The sequence below is a fragment of the Ceratotherium simum genome, chromosome 40 (genome assembly GCF_057802395.1).
Source record: "Ceratotherium simum simum isolate JZ-2026a chromosome 40, ASM5780239v1, whole genome shotgun sequence".
NCBI classification, from domain to species: Eukaryota; Metazoa; Chordata; class Mammalia; order Perissodactyla; family Rhinocerotidae; genus Ceratotherium; species Ceratotherium simum.
This window is the reverse complement of record NC_141939.1, coordinates 7731495-7757138: the sequence shown is the minus strand read 5'-3', so window position 1 is coordinate 7757138 and position 25644 is coordinate 7731495. Positions and strand designations below refer to the sequence as shown.

Here is a 25644-nt window from a genome sequence, read left to right as displayed (position 1 = left end):
TTTTATTTATTTGTTTTTTCCCCCAAAGCCCCAGTAGATAGTTGTATGTCATAGCTGCACATCCTTCTAGTTGCTGCATGTGGGACGCGGCCTCAGCATGGCCGGAGAAGCGGTGCGCCGGTGCACGCCCGGGATCCGAACCCGGGCCGCCAGCAGCGGAGCGCGCGCACTTAACCGCCAAGCCACGGGGCCGGCCCACTTATTTCATTCTTACAACCTGGTGAGGTTGGTACTACTATGACCCCGTTGCACAGATGAGGAAACTGAGGCACAGACTGGTGAAGTTAACTTGCACAAGGCCAAATAGAGCTGGGATTTGAGGCTCTATTTATACTGGTTATAGGCTCATAACCAATATACTCCTCTGCCTCTCACTTCCACTAGTCTTCCCCTGAGATTACTCTGCTGGGAACTCCTTCTGCAGTAAGGGCCTGAACAGTCCCTTCGGCCAGTGTCTCAAGGGTGAGTTCTGTGGTCAGATGGTGCTCTGATATGGCTGGGCCCAGGGAAAGCAGTGGTGTCTCGGCACGTGTTGATCCCCCTCCCATCCCTGGCCCTGGAGTGGCTTGCATGGGCTTCAAGGGCTTCTGCCCTGAAACTTGCCCTCAGGAGCCGGGCTGACAAGGGGCTTGGTTGGGACCACCGAGGAGATGGCCCCAGGATTCTGGGTGATCCCCAGAGGGACACAGTGTCCACAGCAAAACATGCTAGTTCTGTAGCGTGCACAGGTGACAAAACCTGTTCATCTGTGTTTTATTTATTCTCACAAGTCTGGCGGGCACGACTTTCCTCATTCAGATGAGGAAAACGGAGACCTGGAAAGGTTGTATAGATTAACCGAGGTCACTCAGAGTAGAGATAATGGAGCAGGGACTCTTCCCAGTTCTTCTGACTCCACGTCCAGAGTCCCAAGGGGGCAGAGAAGGGACTGTTCCAGGCTCATGCCCAGCACGGTGCTGAGACCAGGCCCCCAGATGCCTCTGCGGGGCTCCCACTGCATTGGCAGCAGCCTTCCTGGGAGTCTTGGAACTGCCTCGGGGTGACTGCGGGGAACGGCTTTGCCTTTTGGGCCAGAGAACAATTTTGCTCTTTTAGGTGGAATTTGCTGGATGGGAAAAAGAACTCTGTTAAATATGAGAAAAGTCAACTTACCATGTACACGGAATTCTCACACCTGGCTCCACACCAGACTTCTCGGGACCTTTCACATGGCCGCCTAGGCCCCACCCCATCCCAGATCAGCTGACTCCCAAACTCTGGAGGGGAAGCCCAGGCACTGGCACTTTTAAAAACTCCCCAGATTTTCTATCATGCAGCCAGGGTTGAGGGTCGCTATTCTAGATAATCTATACCTCCTCTTTCTTTTTAAAATGTAATTGATTATAACCTGTACATTTCTGAACTTGTAAATTAAAACACGGTTATGTATTCCAATTTGAGAACATATAAAGCATCAGAAAACTAAATGCATTCGAAAATCAAATCTGCAAGACTTTCTTTGGATTTTAGCTTTCCAATAATTTTTTGTTTCATACGTTTATAGGTGTCTAAGTGATTCTGTAATGTGGTCTTCTATCCACTAACATGAATAAATTCATTTTAAAACATATTCTCTGACTGCACTCACATAAATACTAATAAATGTTTCCAAACGTGAATATAAAGTGGGTAAAATAAAAAATAGTGGTCCTAGAGAGTTTACAGCCAGCCCTGGTGGTCTAGTGGTGAAGATTCAGCGCTCTCACCACAGTGGCCCGGGTTCGTTTCTGGTCAGGGAACCACACCACCCTCTGTCGGTTGTCATACTGTGGCGGCTGTATGTCACTGTGATGCTGAAATCTATGCCACCGGTATTTCAAATACAAGCAGGGTCATCCATGGTGGACAGGTTTCAGCTTCCAGACTCAGACAGACTAGGAAGAAGGATCTGACCACCCACTTCCAAAAAAACTGGCCGTGAAAACCCTGTGAATAGCAGTGGAGTATTGTCTGACACAGTGTGGAAAGGGAAGAGGATGGTGCAAAAAGACCAGGCAGGGTTCCGCTCTGCTGTACACGGGGTCCAGGGAGTCAGAATCGACTCCAGGGTACCAACAACAATCAAGAGAGTTTTCATCTGTCATTAGTTGGCTTAGATCATTGCAGATTAATTTTAGGGTGAGCCAAGGAACTTATCATGGGAAACGAAAACAATTCCACACAGGGGAAGTGTCTGCAGATGCGAACGTCTGCATAATTTAAGAAAAGACATTTAAAAATTTCCCAGATGTGAAATATCCTCTCTGCTTGAATCTAAGAGACATCACCCACCAGATAACAACCTAATAAACTTCTCCTCCTCTTCCAGAATATCAAGACCTTCCAAGCAAACTTCCGAGGACTTGCCAGGGATTAAGAGAAAGTGCCTTTGATCTGTTGCGAAACGTGCGCCTTGTTTGAATGATCCTTTAGACTGCTAAGTTCATTTGCTCCATCAGAAGGTGCCTTCCTCGGTGACTTTCTGTGAGGAGGACGGGCAGAGAGCAGGAGCATGGAACGCGCAAACACCAGCCCTGACAACTTCAAGGGGCAGAGCCTCAGACCACGGAATGTCAGTGGATGTTTTGCAGAGGTTACTGTTGACTGGCTGCCTCCCAACGTGGATTCATCAGTCCTTTTATCACTTCTAGGGCTTTAAAGATGAAATGCACCCCCACAAGAGAAATTTCATTATTGCATACAGCCTGCACTTGATAAGCCAGACATTTTACAGAGGGGCCCAGAACCGAGCTAAAAACAAGCTTTCCCTCCAAAAACCTTAAGCAGCAGAGGGCTTGATCAAAGGTGATAGTCAATCAAGAGTGAAAGTCTCAACAGAGGCCAAGGGGAAAACCTCGGGGAAAACCAAGAGGAAGAAGATACTTGAAACGTTTTTCCATTTGCATTTGAAATGACTTTTACTCGCAGCCTGAGCCTTCTTGCATAGTCTAGAGAATGAACACATGAGCAAACTGCTCCCTGGGACTCCATAGTAATATTTAGCACTTGGAATAACTTCTCCGGCACGTCTTATCCCAAGGTAGTTTAAGAACATTAATTAAGGATTTAATTAGTTGTTTCATTTTAAGTAATAGAAAAAATATATCTAATTACAACTGGCTCGCTGAGCCTCTCAGGAGGATTAACCACTAAGTGCAGGCACAGCCCTGTTTTATCCGATGTCTGACCACTTTCAGAATGGCCCTTTCCTCTGCCACTCCAAAACCTGCACACGCGGTACTCACGATATAGATACAAGTGATTATTGCTTGCTCCATTTTTTCCCCTACAGTCATCTTACTCGAAATTGATCTGACTCTTGCCCAAAGCTAAAGAGATAGATAGCCTTCCCCACAGGGCCTGGGTCTAGTTCTCTCTGCCTCCAGCTCTGGGCAGGCGTCTTGCACACAGCAGGTGTTCAACATGCGTTCACTGAATGACTCTCTCACGAGATGACCTTCCATCCCACATCCAAACCACAGCTTAAGCCCCAGTTTGGGAAGAGACCACCTGATCCTTGCCAGCAACTAGCGCACAAATGTTGAGACATCAAGCCGGCTTCCCCTCTGTAGCCCAGCTGGGTGCTGCTGGTGGTTGGCTCGCTGGGGAGGGTGCCCACGGACACTTCCACTGGCACTCGGGCCAGCTCACTGCCCTACTGATGCATTAACACTGTCAGAAGGATGCCTGCAAATCAGCACGCAGAAATCACCTCTCCGTGGAAAACAGCGGAAGCGCCCATCGCGGGCCTCATGTTTGGAGAGGCAGGATGGTGCTCAATTTTTGATCTTTCTATTAAAAGGATCCATGGGGTCATCAAGTCCCCTTTTTGCTGCTGAACCTTTCATCACAGTCTCTAATTTCAGAGACCCTGAATGCTACCCTGGGCTAGTGTTCTTGGGATTCCAAAACCAAGAGAGCCCCAAGTCCTCCAGAGAAGAAGAATGACTAATGTCTATCTCACTTGGCACCCATGGTTGGCTTCCAGGTCTGTCTGATGACAAAGGTGAACTCCCAAATCAGTCATGACAAGGAGATAAGGATGACCGTAGGCGCAGGGAGATCTTAGGTGGTGTGAGAATGTGTTTCCGAAGGGGTACCGAAGAACAAGAAGAAGCAAGGATGATAGTCAACACAAGCCAACAGTAAAAGAGTAGACAGACATGGAGCGAAATGCACCGACTCGCTTCTGCTCAGTCATGGCTCAGGCATCAGGCCTACACAATTAGGTATTCTGATCAGAGATGGCCTGCTTATGATAAATTAGTTGCAACAGCTGTAGGGAAATACAATAGTCCACAAGGAGAGTGACAAATAGCTTTCTCAGCATTTCTTGGAACAAATGAAAACAAAGCCGAGAGGTGTCTGAGAAGATGTGAAACGATCAGTGGGGAGGTTTGCTAAAGGAAGAATAATATTCTTAAATCTCATTTGTGATAAACGTCCCAATGCTTGGGCCAGAGTGTTGGCCATATTGAGGGAAAAATAATTTTCTATACATTCATGAGAAATCCTTTCCCACTCTTTAAGCACTGTTTTCAGAGTCTTCTGTTTCCTCTTCACAGCATGCTTTACTTGGTGCGTCTGAAAAGCTGGTTCCTGGGTTCTCAGGAGAGCCGCAGCAAAATAATCCTATCCAGTTTTGGAGCTGGGGCATCGCCTAGCTTGTAATGTGAGGTTCTTCCTTTCTGCCAGTTCTGTCTGGCATAGGGAAGAACAATGTTGGAGAGAAGTTGAGTGCCACACGAGAAAGTGAGGGGTTTGCAATTTGCCAGACTGAAAAAATTACTCTAATGGGAAAATATAAATTTTCTTACTTAAATATTTCTTCTTTCTCCTGGCATTCATTAATTAAAATGAGTATTTTTCAGGGCCAGAAGGTTGTAATGGCCATGACAAGATATCCACCAGATGGTTGGTGTGGACAGGGCCAAATTATTTGTATGCTCAGGAAGTGAACTTCCTACAGGCCGTCACCTCCTGTCCTCCAAATGGATATCTTGTGCACATTTCTATCACAGTTATTGGACAACCTGTACAAAAGTTCCCCGGCTCCCAGGCTGAACAAGCAGAAAGCTGTGGTTGATAAATGTGTGACCATTCCTCACTGCTCCGTTTTGATATGGACTCGATTCTCATGCAGCGTGATGTGCTGGGGTAACAACTTGTTCTTTATCATGATCTTAATTCCTCTGCAATCTATTCTGGCAGCAATGACCACTGCTGGAGAAGGGCGTGATGCTTCTTTGTCGAGGTGGAGGGGACACTTTGCTTCTTCCTCTCAGGGGCCTGTGACAGATGGATCAGACATTCCTTCCTGGGCTCAACTCATGTCTCCGTTCCCAGTGAGGTCTGCCAGGCATGCGATTTGTCCCGTTACCTGAGACATCTCAATTAATTCAGCTCAGGGGAAAAAAAACCCAAAACAAAACAAAACCCCAAAGCTGCAAAATGAGGCAACCTACGGAAATCCCACAGAACATACGGAATCAAGTGTTGTTAACTGACAAGCCTCCACTTCTGCCAGGGTTTCCAATCTGGCTGTGTGGTTACAGGCGAGTAGGTAAAATAAGGGCAGGGAAACTTTTATACTCTGGCGTGTGGTTTCTGGAAAGCCCAGAGTGGAATGTTTGCTGAGGGTGACCTATTTGGAGCCAAACCAGCGACTTTTGAAATACTGCTTTCTGGATTTCAGTCAGACGCACATTTAAATCCAAGTCTGGGGGAGGAGCCAGGGCTTAAATAGAGGATTGCCTCCTTCCTGGCATGAAGTTATCTTTCAGGAACTGGAACCTGCTGATTAGCACCCCAGAAAGCAAAAACTGTTCATTATGCCTTTAAAATCATCTGGCCAGTTCCTTCCCCATGAGGGTGGTGGGGGTGGGGCCGCAGGACGTGGGCATGGGGCTGGGAAAGGCCCCAGGGTCTCCTCTATTTAATTGGAGAAGTAAAAAGATGGGATGGTGTCTGTTTTGAAAGCATTTAAAAAAAATCTGTTACGGGACAAACATAGCCCTGAATAAAGTAATTTCGTTTCAACTCTATTCTGGAAACAACTTGCAGACCAGCGGCTGCTCCGACCAGGCCCCAGTGCTCCAGGCCACGTGGCCAGGATCAGAGAGTGGGCTTTCAATGGGGAGAGGATGACACGTGTGGGTCTCTATCCCAGCTCAGAATCCCTCAGGAAGCTTTTCACAGACTGGGTTAGAAACTGTCACAAAGCAAAGCAATTCTAAGAAAGCCACTTTCTTGCCCCATTTCCTGACATATATTTCTTCACATTTATTAAAAATCTAGGTTAAAGATGTGAATCCTGTTTCCCCTTCCCTCCTCCCAGAACATCTGTGGCAAATGATGAAGTCTTAAGGAGTGACCGAGATGTGCAAATATTGCAGAAGGGGAAAATTCCATTTTGCTCAAGTATTTGGGCAATGGTTGCTGTGTTTACACAGCCACAGTGAACGGAGCAGGGGGTGCGGGTGGTGCAGAGGTAAAGAGGTAAGGTGGCATAATCAACTGGTGAATCTGGAAATGTCCAACTAGAGAGTTTAATCTGGTTAACACGGGAGAAGGTGCTTTTCTCCCTCCCCTCCCCCCAGATTCCTACGAATTTGAGCCAGATGAATCCTGAGTAGTTATTCAGGTTGGCAGGCAAGCAGATGGGGTCTTCATCTATGATTTAAGGGTCACCAAAAGCTTTCTCTGGCTCAGTCGTACCCTCTCTTCCCTGCCCTGAATCCCACACATTTCACCTTGGGCCCTTTGGTTTAAGGCCCAAGGGTTCCTATAGATGTGATTTTTGAGTGGCAGCCAAGGCCTCTGTCAGCCTTGGGCCAAATCGGTTGATCAGATGAGCTCTAGGCTGGGAAGAGAGTATGTGAGGAACAGTTCTGGTGGGGCACCCCCTGAGTGAGGGGCCTGGGTAAGGACATCAGGGAGCCCAGGGAGCCCAGGTGGGGAGGGAACTCGATGGGAGTCGGGGGCACGGAATGGGGAGCGAGTAGAGGCCAAAGATGAACTTCCCTGACCACACTGTTGCTTAGGAGGCCTTCCAGTGAAGACAATTCACAAGGCACCAGAAATTACACATGCTGCAGTTCACATAGCACATACCAACGTGGATTTAATCTTCTCTTTGGATTTAAGGCCAAAGAAGTGGTGGGAGCCCTCCAGGAAGCTGTTGCTATACCCCTGGCATGTGCTTTGGGGTCCGTCAAGGAGAGCTCTATTATCAGCTCCCAGGAAAGAGCATTATTTCCCCATAGTCAGAAGTCTTTGGTCTGAATCTGCCCCCCAAACCTGTGTGTCAAGGACCAAGATCTCCGAGCCTCAGTCTAGGTCTACCTACTTTTGTCGAGCACTTATTTATGTGCCAGGCATGGTCTGTAGTGGTCTGTAGGCCCAGGAAGGTGTGCGATGAGTCCACAACGAGTAAAGGTCACCGTCCTTTCTATTCTATCATTTATAAAAAGGAGAGCCTCGTATCTTCTTGGCAGGCATCAAATAAGAATGCACCAGGCAATACTCCATAAACTAAACAGCCCTACAGAAATGATAGGACTTTTCATGGTAATGGACCAAAGAAGGGTTTCCTACATAGTTCTTTGAGGTGTGGGTAGGTATTCTGTTAAAATAAAACCAATCTTCATGGTCATTTTTCTTCTATACTTTACAGATCGCTTTTCAACCTGTGCCAGGCCTGGGAACTCCAGGAAGCTGCATGGGGCACCCTGTGTAGCAACCACATTTTCTAGTTTCTGTATTTGATGCTTTGACATTTGGGGCCTTTTTGACCCCTGGAGGGACTGCTCCTCTCAGGGTTAGCCAATTCCTAGAGGTAGTAAACAACTCACCTTCCAGTGCACCTTTCATATGCAAACCAACCGATCCAGAGCCCACACGCCCCACCTCCTCTACGGCTCTCACACTCTGGGCCACTGTCTACTGCCCTAATCACCCCAGAGTCAGGTACCAGACAACTAGGGACAGCTCCTGTGTCCCAGAGCCTGCTGAAAGTATTCAAACTAGCCAACCCTAAGACTGCTAACCCTGCCTCGCCCGCTCTTTCCTGCAGAAACCACAAAAGAGGCTCTTGCCCACATTTTCTCCTGCGCCCCCTGCCCCCTGACCAACCATGGTGCTTCTCCGTGTGGTCCTGCACGCCGTGCTGTGCTCGTTTCTAGTGACCCATGAGTACACCCTCTTCCTTCGTGACAGTCGTTTCTATATCTGCATGTTTTACCATATTTGATTTAAAACAAATCTCAAGTACCCTTAAAATAGCTTGGTATGTGGGTGCAGGACATCTGATGTGCACAGGTATGGACATCATGGACCAACAGAATGCCAGGTGGCAGGGACAGGCCTGAGGTCTGCATCTAGATGTTTAATTTCAACATAGGTTTGTGGGAGGCTGCAAAGCACTGGGGGTAAGAGTGTGGGTTCAGGGTCTGGGTGTGAATGTGGTCCCCCACTTCCCACTCATACACCTCGGTCTTAACTCTTCTACATATCAATTCCTCCTCTGTTAAGATGGGATGATGCCAATAGTACCACCTCTTAAGGTTGTGAGGATTCAGTGAGATGATGGATGCACAGACTGAGCCCAGGGCCTGGTACTTAGGAAACACTCCTGAGGTGAGCTATTTTTATTATCCCACTGTTCAATGTTTATTGAGAAGTAATCCTACAAAATCAAATGTGAATTATTTCTTTATTATGTTAAACCATATTTTTAGGTCAAAAATGGGTGAATGTTGGTGATTTCATAGGGTTCAGTCTTAGAAGTTCATTTGTCATTGACATTTTTTGCTGTCTATTTTAATCCAAGTGAGAACTATATTCAGGTTTTCCACAATCACATTTTGCGACTCCTGTCTCAAGAAAGCCCCTCTTACTTTGGTTTGTTCAACAGCCTCTGGAAAGACATTCTTAGTTTCAAATGTTCCACTTTCAACACTGTGTGTTTATAGCAGTAACAGTTTCCAAAAAAAATCACACGTAATTTCCACACATTCTTTCAGGCAAACAAACATTGTCTCAACTTGAAGTGAAAATAAAGCCTTGCTAGTTAAAAAAAATCCCAGGTATTGACAAGAAGCCTGCCTATTTCCTTGAAACCCTCTAAAATGTGATAAATGACAGAAAGCTTCAAAGTGACATTCAGCAGCATCTTAATGAGAGTTGTGGAAATGTAAATTCGCAAAGGATACAACCGCTGCCGACCAGCCAATCACAGGTCGGTTCCTTTAATTAAGTGCCTGCACTGTTGTCATGGGGACATGTGGGTGCAGCATCCCATAATTCCCAGTGTTGGCATACTGGGGGCCAGGGCACCTTTCCCTTCCTTGCATGTGGCCACTTGGGATATGCTCCTGTCCCAGCAGCTGGCATTATGGCCACAGCACACATTTTAAGCAAATTCCAAACCAATGCTTATATTAATTCAGGGATAAAGTTGTCTGGAAGGAGTACCATAAGCGAGAGGAATATCATTAAAATTCCTACGGAATGGCATTTAGGATCACAATAGGGCAGTGTTTCTCGGAGTCCACGCCTCTTTGCATCAGAACCCCAAGGTTGTTTTCCAACTGCACAGTCTCAGCGCCGCCCCCAGGTCTCCTGAACTCGGCTCTTCAGGCGAGGCCCCAGGATCTGCATTTTAACAGGATGCCTCACCCGGTGAACGGCTGCACTGGGGCGGCATCACGCTGGGTTTTCTACGAGGTGCCTCTTAGGTTAGTTTCTTTAACTAGGTAGCCCAACAAGCTACCATTCCCTTATTTGTGTGGCTCATTAAACATTCGTCTCATGAGGTTTAGGAAAGCCTTGTAGATAAGTCGGCTTAGGCATAGTCAGGCCTTGGCTTTGTCCTGCTTTGCTCAGATCTGGGGGCCCACTTGGGAAAGCTGACCTCCCGCCTCTTCCAACCACTCAGGCACACCGAGCCCTGGATGGGTAGGTGTGCAGAAGGGCCCCAAGTTGGCATGGAGCCCATTATCCAGGCATAAGCCCTGGACACTGGGCCTGAAAATCATTTTGGCAGGATCATGCTGTTTAGCATCTAGTTGGAGCCTTTTAAACAAAGCATGTGTATTTATGCAAATAACATACAATAGGATCATCTAAGGCTGAAGGAAAAACCCTGGTTAGCCTCAGCGTTAGGACTAGGTGCCGTGACTGGTTGGTTCTAATGGAAACTGGGGCCGATGAGACTGGGGTAATAGGCTCGACCGTGGGTCCAGGGGCAACAACAGTCCCACAGCAGCACAAGCCGGCGCTGCCATCATCACCTCCCTTGGGTCTCCCACCTGCCCACCTCTCATTTCTGTGCCTCATCTTTCTGTATGTGTTTCCCTTTGGTACTTTTCTCCTTCCCTCTGCTCTCTTTCCACATTCCCTGTTAACACTTCTGTTGTTTCCCATCTTTGCTGTTTTGTGAAATGTTAGATCTCTCAAAGTTATTTGTTTTGTGTTGAGTTTGAGGAGTGGAGCAAATAAAACGCAGGCTTCCTGGGCTGGGCTCCACCACGGGGCTGTGTGCGGGCACCCGTGTCTCTGGCATCCGGCCTGCATTCCCATTTTGCCCGGGTCAAAAGTAAAACTGAATGTTTAAGTGTAGTTTAGAGTCGCAGCCAGAGCTTGGACAATTAGTTATCCGGACAATTTCAGAAAGTAGGATTTTACTGCTTGGCTGATCCCACTTGATAATTCATCCAATGAAGATTGCTGGCTCATCATAAAATGGCCACTTACTGTGCACTAGGGCTGGAGTGAGCAGAAGACCCACGAACCAGATCTATGAAAACATGCTCACTGCAGTCTGTAAAAAGGAGGATAAAAATGCAGAAACCAAGGTTATGGATCTTCCTGTCACAACGAAGCCCTGTTTGGCTGTGTAGGCTGAGCCTGTTCTTTAATAACTGTAAGTTGTTTCTCACAGTACAGAACTATTCCACCAGCCTGAAAACAAATAAGCAAATAATGTGCATTTCAGTGGGACTTCGTGCACTGGCATAAACAGGTGTGGGAGTGTGTTCTTCTCGAACGGGAGATAACACTTAACAGCACAAAAACGCACCTTGGGAACATGAGAATCCAAATGCAAATATGAAAAGCACATCTTCTCCCTCCTCCTCCCTCAGTGATTCTTACGCCCCCATGTGCACATTTCCATGATAAAAGACACTGTCGCAATTATATGACAATTAAACTTACCATTGTTGTAAGAGCGAAAATTTCCTACAAATTTTATGTATTCATACGTCGGAAATTCCTTTGGGTTCAAGCTGCCTCTGAGAAGATGGCAATAAAACTCTAAATCGTTGTCAGCTGGGCCGTTAGAGGGACAAGAGAAGAGAAAGGGAACGTGAGCATTACACGGACTCTAAACGAGCAATGCCTTTGTGAAACTCGCGGGATTTAGTTACACACGGCCAGGATATTGCTCTCATTATGACTGACTTTCGGACATGGTTTTATAACCTTTGCAGTGTAGGCATTTTTTCCCCTATAGTTTATAGATATTTTGCATTCCACTCTTGGACCCAATTAGTCTTAATTTGCGCACAGATGTCTGTGGTTGGTGATGTCGGCACTGATTAGTTCCGGGTGCATTCATACGGTGTATTAAAATAAAGATGCTCATATAGGGCTGCTCTCTTTAATTTAATCTTTTTGCTTTGCTTTGAAGTAAAACCAGATGTACGACAGGACAAATTATTCATGGAAAATGGAGTAAGGCTTGCACAAGTGCGAGGCCCTTCGCTACCTCCGTCTACGTATGTGCTTCATTAAGTGACACGTCGTCAGGAGGCAGCAGGGCCAGCCTTCTAGACAAGTGGCCAATTCTGATAAAAGCTTAAAAATTCCATAAAACCCGCAAATGTATATAAATAACCAGATGATAGCCTCGGGAGAAGAGAATTTGGATTTTTGACCTAATTATTCAGTTTTCAATTGGTATCATATAAACCTAGCATTATATAGTACCCTCCAAAATAAGCAGATTGCTTGCTGATATTTGCCCTGTTTGTTACTAAAAGACTCTCATGTTAAAACAAAGAAATCTCCTATATTACATCCCAAACAAGTTGTTATTCTTAAGCTCTATGTTTCCAAATTTTCCACATTAAAGTTAAATGTCTTACGTATTCCAAACTCCAGTTTTAGCTTTAAACTTAAAATATACCTCTAAGGATCTTGGAAATGTTCTGAGTCACAAGGGAAATTATTCTTAAAATTAGTCCTCCCTTCTTAATTCATTCTAACCTCCCTTCAAAAGTAAAACTCTTATCTTTGTATCTTGTAAAACCAGTCAAGTTAAACTTACATTTTAAGTATTCTGGGGAGGGGGACTCTGTCACAAGCATATGGGAAGAAAGCATTTTATAAACTTCTGAATGTTCTTGTTCTGGAAGGAAATTTAACAAATTCTGATCCATGACATCCGACTGAAAAAGAAAATAAAGAAGAAAGGTACACACTCAATGAAGATGAAAAACAAAAGAAAAAGCAAAACCCAAACATTCATGACAATTCAGAACTGGTTTCTGAAATGCAAAGTTCAAGATCTGATTTTCTGTGGACTCTCAGTCTGTTACTCTGTAACCCTGAACTGTAATCTGAAGGTTTTCACTGCTCAAATGCAGGTGTGCTGTTGTCCATGGGCCCAAGAAAGAAGTACAAGTGAAGTCAGACAAACACGCAGAGTCCTCCTCTCGCTGAAGGAGCCCCATTGCCGACACTCCTGCATTCTGGCTGGGACCGCGTGGACCATGTGGGCTGCATGGGGCCCCAGTGCCAGGCCAGTCACTGACTTGAAGGGCCCTGAGGAGCTCATGGGGTTCCCTCTCTGACCTTTAGGCCAGCGAATGGCTGCCTGTTTACTTCTTACAGGTCTCTAGTGGAAGGAATGGAACTTTTTTTCTGAGTGACGGGACACTGTGGGTACAGAATAAATACAACATAGAGTCGGATACAGCACTGTCCAATAGAACCCTCTGTGATGGTGGAAATGGTCTGTCCATTTCCAGTGCGATGATCTGCGCTGTCCGTGAAGGAAGCCGCTAGCCACATGGCTACTGAGCACTTGAAATGTGGCTCATGTGACTGAAGACTGAAACCGAAAAATACAATTTTTAATTGTATTTAATTTTAATTATTTTAATTGAAATTTAAGTAGCCACACACGGCTAGCGGCTCCCGTATCGGATAGTGCAGGTAGAAGCTCACAGTGGAGACAGAGCAGACAGGCACGTCTCCATGGCTTCCTCAGTCTCCCTCAATAAACTCATCCCTGCCTACGGCTTCAAATACCATCTGTATACACTCTTTGATTTGTATGTCCAGGCAACTCCCTCTTGTGTGCCCTGGCTCAATCTTCCAACTGCCACTCCGACGCCCCTGGGGACACAGATTCACGTCTCCCCAACATCACCATTCTTTCACGCCCACACCTCTCCCCCCGTCGTGTTCTCCGTCCCCAAATATGGTATTGCCAACCGGTGACTTGCCCATACCAGACACCCAGCTGGCAGTCTTGACTCTTCTCCATCCTGCCCTCATTTTTACATCCAAACTATGTCCAAGTGCTGCGAGATTTTCCTCCTTGAAATTCTCTCAGACCCACTCACTTCTCTCTCTTTCTATGGCCTCTACACTAGTCCAGACCATCATCATCTCTTATCTGGGGAATGAATTGGCCAAGCTGGTCTTCCCACATCAACTTCTGTCCCTGCCTAATATGTTCTCCACTAGCAGCCAGAAAGAGCCTCGTATCAGATCAAGTCACCACCTTGCTTAACACTGCCCTTTGTATTCTAATTGCTCCCAGGACAAAGCTTACGTTTCTCAACTCACTTCTAAGGCTCCGCACAACCTTATAAGTGAGGTTGCCGTCAGCCCTCTGCTCCCAGTACTTCTCCAGCCCTCCAAACTTCCTTTTCTCCAGTTTTCCAGGTTTGCCCTTCCTTCTGGGCCTTCCCCCCCGGCTGCGTCCTCTGGCTGGAGCATTCTGCACCCTCTCCTTTTGCTCACCTAACACCTGTGCATCCTTCAGGTCCCTGCTTTGAAGTCACTTCCTCTGAGAAAGCACCCATGATGGCCCCTCCTCCAGACTGGTGCCCTCAGCCCTGCTGCTCTGGCCTCCGCACCCCTCTGCTGCACTCGTTATGCCATTCTGGAATTGCTGCTGAAAGGGCATGTCTTTGCATAGACGGTAAGGCCTGTGAGGGACCAGCCCGCATCTCAAAGCAGGTGAGAGCCCCCGAGATGGGGTTTGAAAGCCGGCTCTGTCCCCTCTAAGCTGCACTTTATTCAACCGCAAGACGAGGAAGCTGTGAGGGTTAAATGAGCTGATTTGAGTATGCTGCTGACAGAAGAGTGCACAGCAAGCACTCAATCAACGCTAGTGTGATTAGGTGTTTAATAACTATTTACGAAGTGACGAGAAGCTGTCTTGTTCACTCACGCGTGTACTCTGCCTGCCTCGCTCCAACGGGAGCTCCAGGAGAGAGGGGCCCTGTCTGCCTTCTCCTCTCCCATATCCCTGACATCGAATGATGCTTGGCCTTCAATGAAAAAGTTAGACAGCTGAAAGAACAGCATGGCAAGCACTGTGACAGAAGCAACACCAAGAGAACACTGGGCATGCTGTGCTGAATCCAAATGTAAGGGGTGGGAGAGTCTCCCAGGGAACAGTTCCCAGAGGGAGGAATACGGTGTCTGCTAGGTGGCCAGGGTGCTCCAGGCAGGAGGCACAGCACACACAAAAGTGTGGAGGTGGGGCCCTTACAGCAGTACAGGGGAGTGGGGGGAGCGACGGCGGAGGAGGTTGTAAAAGGAAGGAGGGCCCAGAGTACAGAAGACCTCAAAGGAGTTAGGGCTCCATCCTGTGCACCAGGAGGACACCCTGAGGGACCTAAAGGAAGGGAGGACAGGACTGCACTTGTACTTTAAAGAGACCCCTCTAGTGGTCTGAGGAGGGAGTGGGCACAGGAAGCCAGGCTACAGACGGTCAGAGTCTGAACAGACACAAGACGGTCAGAGTCTGAACAGACACAGGGAAGGGGAGATGGAGAGGAAAAGACAGAGTCCAAGCAGTTCATTCAACAACATACTCCAACCAAGACTGACTCAGGGCCACCGTGTGCCAGCCACTGCTGCAGGCCCTGAAGAAACACAGCAAGGCAGGCAAGGCCCTCCCCTCCCGCAGCCAGCATTTTAGGGGGTGTGAGGAAGGGGGACACCACTTGGTGGCTGATGAAGGACAGGAGGAGGGAAAGGAGGGCCTCTGGGGGTTCCCAGGCTCCTAGCTGGGATGCACTCATTTTGATCTCTATGGACAAACTCTGCAAACCAGCTCACTAGCCTGTGCTATCATTTTCTCATTCTGGCTTCTCCAAGTCCCTTATGATGTTCCTGATTTTATTTTAAGCCCATTCCCTTTAGTTTTTTAGGAGATGACTAATGCTCACAGATGACAGTAGTCTTTCTTCTTAAAGACATTTCAGAGACTTGGAAATGATAACTAAATCACTCATGGTCTTTTCTTGGAGTGCCAGTTGGAAGCCCACTTCCCCTGATGCTGAGTATGGCAGGGAGCAGGGTTACGGGGCTGCCTGGCCTCGGTGCTCCCGTGGAAGAGAGTTGGCAGGTCAGAGGGCTCAGGCTACAGGTTCTGCACAGAATAAAGACGAAGGCTGGATGGAGGTTGGAGGAGGTTGCTATCGGGGGGCCTGTGAGGATTATGAGTTAATTCTTGGATAGGGCTCAGAACTGTGCTTGGCATGAGCAAGCTCTTTATACGTATTTGCTATTATATTACTATTATGCCATTTCCATGTGCTGAAAACCAACACAAACAATGATAATTTGAAAATTTAAACCCTAGCGCTTACAAGTGAGTAAATTATACCTGCAATTGAACTGTCCCTTGAATGAGCTGAGCTCTGTTTATTAAAATGATAGCGATTAGAGAGACAAGGGAGGGAACGCGCCATGTGCAGCCTTCTTCACAGCTGAATCACATTATCAGGAGCATCATTTACCAGTTGGAGACGGAAGTTTCTCTGTCCCAACTTACCGATATGTCCTTGGCTGCTTTATCAAGAATGCTTTTTTTGTGTTTTGCTATGGATGCCTGTCTTAAATTCCAAATTTCACATCTCCCACATTTTCTCTTGAGGGACCTCGAGAGCCTGGGGATCATCTGAAAGGGCTGTGGGAGACAGGAAGCATTTTCCTCTCTCCCTTTGAACCAGCAGCACCAGCTCAACTGTATCCAGCAAAGTTAAGTGAGCCTGCACAAGGAGCATACTTGTGGAGCTGGCTAGCTGGGCCAGAAGCGTTTAGTCCCCTGCCAGCCCACCCCTGTGGGGACTGGGGGCACCTCACCCTCTTGTTACTACAGAGCCGGCCTCCCACAGCCCCTGCTGGTTCACATCCCGGAGTGCAGCTCCCGTGTGGCCCTGTGTGGCACGTGTGACTGATACACTGCCGTCAATCGCATCTATCCAGTGTCAGGTGCCATGTGGTCAGCCATCCCTGTAACCCTAGGGCAGAGTGAGCAGGAGGCCATTAAAACAATACCTGACAGCATCCAGAACATGGAGAGAATACTTACAAATCATTACAAGACAACAACTCAAGACAATCCAGTAGGAAAATGGCAAAATACGGAAGAAGCACTTCACAGAAGAGGAAATCCGAATGGCTAACAAACACGCAGAGATGCCCAAGCGCATTAGCAACTGGGAGAGAAGCAAAGCAAAACTCCATGAGATACCTTCAGACACTGGGCTGGCAAAAATGGCGGAGTCTGACAACACCGAGCTCTGCTGACGTGGAACAGCTGGAACTCTCCACCCTGCTGGTAGGGGTGAACTGGTACAAGCACCGTGGAAACAATCTGGCGTTATCTAGTAAGGGTGAAGGGGTACCGACCCTACAACCCGCATTCTACACATAGTCAGTTCTCTAAGGGAAGCTTGCAAACGTTCATCAGGTAATACGTATAGCATGCCCACAGAAGCACTTTCTAAGAGTTCCAAGCTCTAATGGACACAAGAATTGCAGCATGCTCCTGCAGTGGAATACTACGCAGCAACAAGAATGAAGTGACAACAGCTACAACGAACAGTGTGAGACGGATGAATCTCACGGCAATGTTGAGCAAAGGAGAAGTCACAAAAGAGTACATTTTTCTACGACTCTGCTTACATAAAGTTCAACAAAAGGCAATACTAAATATAGTGTTAAGTGATGAATTAACAGTTGATAAAACTACAAAGAAAAACAAGGAAACGATGATCTTCAAAGTCAGGAAAATGGTCCTCTCTAGGAGGAAGGTGGGGTGTGATGGGAAAGGAGCAGACAGGAGCTGCTATGGTCCTGGCCATGTTCTGTTTCTTAACCTCAGTGACAGCTACGTGTATGTCCGTGCTCACTTTATCATTAATTTAAAAACTGAACATATGTTTTATACATACTTCTGTATGTATGCTATATAAAAATAAACAAAACCTAATTGGTGACCTGGACTCTTTCAACCTGTGATCAACTCTGAGTTGCAGCCACATCTGTCAGGGCCCTTCCTAGACAGAGCGCCCCCCAGCTCTGCCCTGACCGAGCCACCTCTGATAAGATGACCTGGACCACGTAGGTTCTTCCAGCAGGTGAGGGCAGGGTGGGAAGGAAGGGCAGAGGGATGTTTTCTGGAAAGCGTTTCACGGCCTTTGCCTTGCTGCATTTCGCGGTAACATAAGCCAGGGGCTCTGTCTTTCCTTTTCTGTGACCTAATCTCCCTGCTGTGACCCTTGCCCCAGGAACGTGGGCCCGTAAGCCACCTTGATCTCGCACTTCTTGCTGGAGCTTTCACTTGGAGACCCAGCACGACATGAAGTGTTTTTTGGCCTGTGCATTTCTCCAACTTTATAACTACTTGTGCCTTAGATTATTTTCTTTGGGGGAAGTTGTGTAATCCACGCCCTTATTTCTCACGTCTGAGGCACTTCCCACTCTTGTCAAGCTGCCTGCAATGCTCCTGATGTGGCAGCCCCATTTATGAATTCAGTCCCTCGTTCAATGAACATTCAGGGACATGCTCAGGGCTGGGCACAGGACTTCCGCCTCACGAATTTAGCAGAGTCCAGCTCATCAGGCAAACATCGCATTCATTAAAAAATCAGAAAAGCAATCCAGGAAGCTAAATTTTTAAAAACTCAAACAAAAGTCCAGACAGGAATCACAGACTATGCCCACTTTGGGTCTCATTTGGTTCAGGCTCAGCCATACTCTTTCCCAATTCTGTCCATGGCATATGACTCATGTCCCTTAGATGTTTCCTGAAAGGTTTTTGTCCCAGAAGCTCCCTTTAGCCCTTGGTCTTCCATCAGCACGTTCATTCGCCGTGCCTATGTCTCTTCTTTGACTGCCTGTGTTAATGTGCTGGTGACCCCACCACGGAAAAGTTTTGACTTTATCTTAAAATCATTTTCTGCTTTGAGCTATGTTTTTCTTTCTTTTCTCTGTTAAACTGGAAAAGAAGGTTCCAGGATGTTTCATCAGCAAGTTGCTGTACAGAAATCTATCACGTGACTTTTGCCATGTCTGAGTTTCTCAGAGTAGGAAGGAAACAGAGAGACTTTAAGGTTGATGGTCTCAAAAGAAGAAAGGAATTCCTGCTGCTGTTCCCTGCCGCCCAGTCACTGAGGGTCCTCAATCCCAGGCCACACAGTGAACCCAACCCTTGGCATGCCAGCCTATGACACCAACAGGGGGCACTGCTGCTGGGGCCCATGGCCTCCTGTCCCCTGCCCACGCTGTGTCCCCGCTGGCTGTGCCTCCCCTCAATGGCCGCCTCTTCCACAAAGACTGACCACTGCCTTTCAGTTCCTCATTCTCTCCCTTCCTAACCATCCACCCCACCCTGAGAACATTCAACTTCACTCTGCCTTACATAGAATTCTGAGTAATGGTTAAGCACCAAATTCCGAGTTCAAATCCTAGCCCCACCATTTGCTGACTGTGGGACCTTAACCTCTCTGTGCCTCAGTTTCCTCATCTGTGAACAGGGATAACTACCTACTTCATAGGGTCATTGTCAGGATCAATAAGGATAAGGAAATCAAATGTGATAGAGTCCTGGCTCTGTGCCAGGCACTGTTCTAAGTACTCAACACATATTAACACACGTAAGGGACCCTTAATGGTGCCTGTACATGGTAAGTGCTCAATAAATGCGAGCTATTTTTCTAGTTGGCTCTAACGGTTTAACAGGTGAAATCTCTCAATAAAATTGCAAACCCTTAAGGAAAGACATCTCACATGGGCCATCTGAATCACTGCATCATCTATGGACAGGTTCTGGGCTCATACTGAGTCATAAATAAGTCCAGATTGAAGTGAACTAAACTGAAAGCAGAATTCCCAGGTGGCAACCCAAATCCTTGGCATCAGAAAGACCCCAGAGCAGAGTGATGACGAGCTTGGGCTCTGCAGTCAGCTGCGCCTGGTTTAGGCCCTGCTCTGCCCCTCGCTGGCTGGGCCACCTTAGGTTTCCCCCTCTGTAAAGTGGAGGTAATGGACCTATTACTCCCAGACCAGCTCCTCTGCTCAACTAGCTGTATGCTAATGGGCACCAGGGAAGTTTGCAACCTTAATCACCCTTGTCCACCCACTGGCAAAGGATACAACTAAATGCTAAGCAAAAAGGGGGAAGAAGGTGACAGTCTTGGTAAAAACTGGACAATGCAAGCTAGATGCAAATAGAAGTTAAATTTGCGGATTGTCCATCCTGGGCTCACCTCTGCTGGGGAGCGTAAGGGCTGACTCGGTGTGTGTCTGGGTGTGGGTCTATATATAGGCACTTAACAAGCATTCAAGTGGGTCTAGCATTGTTAAGTTAGAGCCAGGGTCATTTCTGGCCCTTCCAGAGTTAGAAAATAATTTATAAAGGTGATCCTAAATTACTCCATAATTTCAAATCAGAAGAATTCCCAACTTACTTTCTAAGTCCTCTCTGCCACGTTTGGCAACTGGGTCATCACATAATTACAAGAGCGTAAAGCAGAACAGTGCAAATCCTGTTTACCCAAACGGCTCTGGCTCCTGCGTCTCGTTCCCAGGTCATTAAAGAGGCTACGTTCACTGCTTTCAATCAGTGCCTCTCGCTGCCCAATCCTGTCCATTCAGTACAAAACATAACCCCTCCAAAGAGGCACCCCGTCTCCTCTTCTTTCCTTAGCCATCCTCACATCAGCCCAAAGAACGTGGCTGATTTAACGGGGGTCCCTTCTGTATTTCTCACATTGCTTCATCACTATTCTCCTAGCCTGAGACTACAATCAAGATGAAACTGCACCCTTGACTCCTTAGTGCTAAATGAGAATGAGCTGCTCCCGATGGCTATCAAGACGAGCAAGAACCCCTCCAAGAACCCTGGAAATGGTGCAGGAAACGGCTGAAACTCAAAAGTGAGACGGGTTATGGCATAATGCAAAGGCATCTGCCTAGCAGAGTAAAAAATGCTTTTCTGGGCAACAACACACAATGACTGGCAAAGGAAAAATGTGGACGGAGGCTTGGATCTCCACACAGCATCATTTGCAGGAATGAGGGAATGGGAAGTGGCTTCTGAGGAAAAGCATGACCCAGGATGATGTGGAATCCTGGGCTCATTAGCTAAGCTGGGCTCATCACCCTAAGGGAGGTGAGCTGCCCACAGAACAAGGTCACGCCACTCCCCGGCAGGTGTGGCTAAGCAGAGGCAACCACGGTCCTCCAGCAATTTCCTGGCCCAGGGTGTCCTACCTACAGGAACCAGGGCAAGCTGTTACCCTCCTCATCATGGACACTGCTGCCCATCTACCGATGATGTGCGGGGCACGGGGAGTGGTGGAGGTTAGGTGGTTTGGGGGGGCTTATTGGCAGGAGAGAGAAGAGAGGATGTTTTATCCTAATCAGTCCCACAGGATGCTCCTGGGAGAGCTGTCCTTCAAGGTCATGGCGTGGCAGGAAATGGACGCCTGGCCAGACGCCTATGAGGGGCTCTCATAGGTGGAGCGAGCCTCCACCAGCCGGGAGCTGCTCCATGAGTCAGTTCATCCTAAGTGCGGGGGAGGTTTACACAGAGCCAGTAAGACTCATGCAGAGAGGAGGGAGTAAGTACTAGGGAAGAAGGAAGGAAGGGAGGGAGGAACTTCTAGGAGGGGCTTTGAACATGCCTCGCCCACCCCACCTCCGCGCCTCTGTCTGTTCCCCCGGGAACTCAGACCTGGCCCTCTCCTCTCTGCCTGCCCAACCCTCCTCATGCCCCAAGGCCTTCCCGGTCCAACGTCTTCCCAGAGTATTTCAACTCCCTTGGATCACCCTGTTGCTGAACCCTTACCACTAGTAAATGTTACAACCTACTTGCAACCTCAGTTGTGTCCCTAGCGATCCCCAAACCACGTCCCATCTCCAGCCACCTGCTGCACACTCCTCGTCAGCTCTCAGTTGACCCGGGACGTCTACTGGCCTCTGTAAAGACTCTGAGCTCTGCTAACCGTGCCACGACTCTCGCGTGGGCCCACTGCTCCCGTGCAGTTTCTGGGGCACAGAAGGTTAGGAACCTGCACCCACGCCCCCTGCTCCAGGTCTTGCCTTGCTGAGATCACGGCCCCTTGCTTGCTCCAGGACGACACGTGCCTGCCCCTGCCCTTCCTCTGGAAGGCCCCGGGACCTTGGCCTCAGCCTGGGCGAGGGCAGTCCTTCACCCTCCTCACACACAGACCCCCACACACCTGCACCCCCCCATCTGAGATCTGAATGGGTCTCGAGGAAAGATGATAGCGTGTACTGGCAAAGGCCGTCGGAGGGGAAACTCACCGGTAAATGCCCAAGGAGAGGCGTGATGCTGTCAGAAACGTAGAGGATGCTGCCGTCTGTTGTCACCGCAATGACGAAACCATCTAATGCCTGTGGAAAATGCCACAGTTGAAGACTCCTCAGTCATGCTTTTATGCAGGAGGATGCCAGCAAAGCAAAGGACCCCACGTTACGACACTGACTTTGTTTTGTAACCTTAGAGTATTTCCACGAATAACCCCATAGCACTCTTCTGCCTTACAGGATGGTTTCCTATGCAGAATTTGTCTAGCCAAGGCAAAGCGCTGGCAAAAGCACTTTGAGGCTCAGTGAAAAATCTGACCTATTGGTATCATGAAACAAAATTTAGTCGTGGAAATTACCTAAGTAGTTTTAATGAGCTGGATCAGAAGTACCATAATTACTGACAACATGTCAGTGATATGTTATGGTCTCCGCCTCCTACTCCCAATACCACTTTGAGTTCAGGGTAAACATTTACTGAGAGATATCAGATCTAAGAGATGCATTAAAAACAGAAAGTGAGCCTGTTGGTCAGGGTAGACCTCTGCCTACATTCACTGCCACAGGAGAAATACCCTGAAGGAACTGTTGGTAAAGAACATTCAAGTTATTCCACAGAAGTAACAAGTTAGGACCAGGGAGGAAGCACTAGATCCAGAAGGATTTCAGAAGGTCTGAAAGATGTATTCGTTTAAAAGATTCTGAGTGCCTACTGTATGCTCTGCTCTGAGTGCTCGTGGCAGAAAAGAGAAGGTTTAGGCAGTCAATGTTTTCTCACAGACGCTTCTGCTGTTTTGTTTTTAGATGCCTTATTGGATGCTCATAATGCTTTCATAAGACACAAGTGCAAGTTGATTTCTAAAATTCAGACTATGTAATTCAGCAGAGAATGGAGCCATACTGGCAACTGGCTATTCCGGTGCACCGATGAGATGAGAGATGAAAAGCAAAGCCCACCTCACCAGAAAACAAATCTTTGTGGGAGTAATACGCTCGGGTGGACCGTCACTGTAAACCTATCACTGTTGCTTTACTGACTGAATCTCTCAAATACCATCTTCCCCGAGTATGGGAAGTTTTCCACTTTGGGGAAAAAAAAAACGAAACAGAAATATGTGCTTAGAAAGTTCTGGAAACATTTTGTATGCACTCAGCTAGATCCTCCCAGGGTGTTACTGAGGATCTGCACAGCCAAAAGGGCAGTAATGCTGTCAAGTTAGGAGGGTATGGCTAAGTACACTGCCACAGCAGAAATGGGAAATAGTCCAGTAACTGTGCATGAAGGGCACCATTGCAACGTGCCAAAATGGGAGAGTTCTTTTTACCCGGAAAATTAACACTAGGGTCATTTATTATTTTACACTTACATATTACAGGATTTAAGACTGAAAAATATATTGAAGTACATTTCTAAGCAGACCTCATCCTTTTGGATTACATCAGTGGGTTTCAACTCTGGGCAATTCTGGCCCCCAGGGGACATCTGGCAATGTGTGGAGACATTTTTGATTGTCGCCCCTGGGGTGGGTGCTGCTGGCCTCTAGTGGGTACAGGCCAAGGATGCTGTGAAACATCCTACAATGCACAGGACGCCCCCACATCAAAGAATTATTGGGTCCAAAATGTCAATAGTGCCAAGGTTGAGAAACTCTGGTTTAGGTGTGTGGGTCACGGTGAACAGAGAGGTACATCCTAGTAACTTTTATTTCTTTTTCCTTCAAGAATTTTTCTACGTTGTTTTTAAAGTTATATTTGCAGTGCTCCTGGAGGTGAATTTTTTTTAAGAGGTGGGGGGACTGGTGATGATGTCAGCTGAACCTGTTTGGAAAAAGTAAACTAAAATACTGGAAAAAGTAGGAGCAATACAAATTATCTTCCTGCACAGTCAGCCTATGCCCTCTTGAATTTGTAAAGCAAGTGGGTGTTAAAAAGCTGAAGTTATTTATAGATGGAAGATAACTTTCATCAGGTCCTTGGCATTTTCCATCAACTGCACTGAGTCACTGCTTTAAGAACACTTGCTTTAGAAGTCCCATCGGCAGCATTTGAGAGCGACTCAATAGAATGTGATTGCAAAGTGATGTGCCCCTCTCAGTGTAAAGGTGACTCTGACAGGAGCTTCAGGGATGCCAAAGGTGCCAGAAGGGCCCCAATTTTATACCTGCCACACACCAGGGGGAAATGAAACCCCGCCTTTCCGACAATTCCCGATTCTGGTGGGATGTTTTTTGCGTTCTCTGGGACAACCTCTGGGCTAAGAGAAAAGATCGCTGTAGCTTTTCTGGATAAAATTCAGAAGTACCACAAACTCCCTAATGGCTGGTCAACAAAAGCTTTCCTCCTTTTGTTCAAATGCCTGTGGCTACAATATTCGCCAGCTTACACTTCACCAGCTTGGCTGGTCTGCAACCAAGTCATTTTCGTTCTTTCAGACTCCACATCTGTGTGAGTCCTCTTGGAGTCCGGTCTGGGGCCTTTTTGAGAGAAGAGGGAAGAGGGAAAGATTCACATCCAGAAGGCACCAGCAGGTCAGTTCCCTAGGGCCTGAGGGGTTCTGTCCTCACTTAAAACGGGAACCTCCTGGTGACCAACGACACGGTGTCTGGACTCCTCATGTTCCCTGAAGTGGCTCTGAAAAGGGGGCAGGATGTGCAGTTGGAATGGGACACACACTATGAAGAAGCTGTGTAGTGGAAAATGACAACATCATCCTGCGGGGGCCACCGCGGGGGCCACCGCCAGGGCTCAGACCCTCAGGGAGAAGACATGAGAGGTTCCAGTGACTCATCACTCAGGTCTTTGTCTACTCAAGGGCAGCAGAAGCCTAAAACAGCCAGAGAGAAATCAAAAGTACTAGTCGGTGGGTTTCCTAGGCTCCTCAAAGCTGCAATTCACCCAGGAGGCCCACTTGTTGTACAGGCTTAATTTCAGGTCCAGTTCACTCATCAAGCATGATTTCCTTTAGATACGCCTCAAGGAGTTTATCCTGGGAGCAGGGGACAGTGCATAAAGAACATCCATACCAATCTAAAATCTTCTTTTTCCAGAAACTCCAGTCTCCTGAATCTTAGTCCTGCCTTGCAGCCCAAATATTTATCCATTTTTAATTTTATGAAAGTCGTGTTACCCCCACCACTTTTGATACCTTGAAACTCACTGGGAAAAAAAAAGGTTGTGCTCTTAAAAAGGCTCTTAAAAAGAGGCTAGGCGCTATGGAGTTATGCATTTTAACTGCTTTTCCCTAAGAATTAAAAGATAAATGATTTATGCAAAGTAGTATAATGATGCATTAATTCAACAGTATATTTCACAAGCTGCTCTAAATTTAATACACTTAAAATGCATTGCTTCTGGAAAAAGTTCTGTATTTTCTTTAAATATAGTTCACATGTAGATTTAAGTACCTTTCATTTTATGCAAATGCTCATTAATGCGTTTATATTTCATAATATTTGGACATCTTCATTCTGGCATTTTCTTACTGCAGTACTTTCTGTTTTCTGCATAGTTAATTTATGTAAATTAAAGTTTACATCAGTCTTATATAGGCACATAAGATGAGATACAGAAAGATTTATCCCAAGAAGCCACTCTCCAAAAACCCTGCCAGGAACCACTGACACACAGCCAGCGTCTAACTTCCTTTTGCTGAACTCATCTGTCCCAGTTTTCCTCTTCTCACTCAAGGGCCCAGACATGCCACGTCTGGGGCTTTCTCTCTCCCCACTGTCATGTCCATATACTCCCAGTCTTATC

General features: G+C 47.2%; 1 protein-coding gene across 1 annotated transcript in view; it reads right to left on the bottom strand.

Annotated features, from left to right (window-relative positions):
- Positions 1-25644, bottom strand: part of NPAS2 (neuronal PAS domain protein 2) — a 160161-nt gene that overhangs the window by 30687 nt on the left and 103830 nt on the right. Inside the window, exons 5-7 of the mRNA XM_087426230.1 lie at positions 21886-21975; positions 12350-12470; positions 11236-11349 (exon numbers count right to left, since the gene is read on the bottom strand). Coding sequence (XP_087282356.1) covers positions 11236-11349; positions 12350-12470; positions 21886-21975 — 325 coding nt within the window. The remainder of the gene's footprint in view (positions 1-11235; positions 11350-12349; positions 12471-21885; positions 21976-25644) is intronic.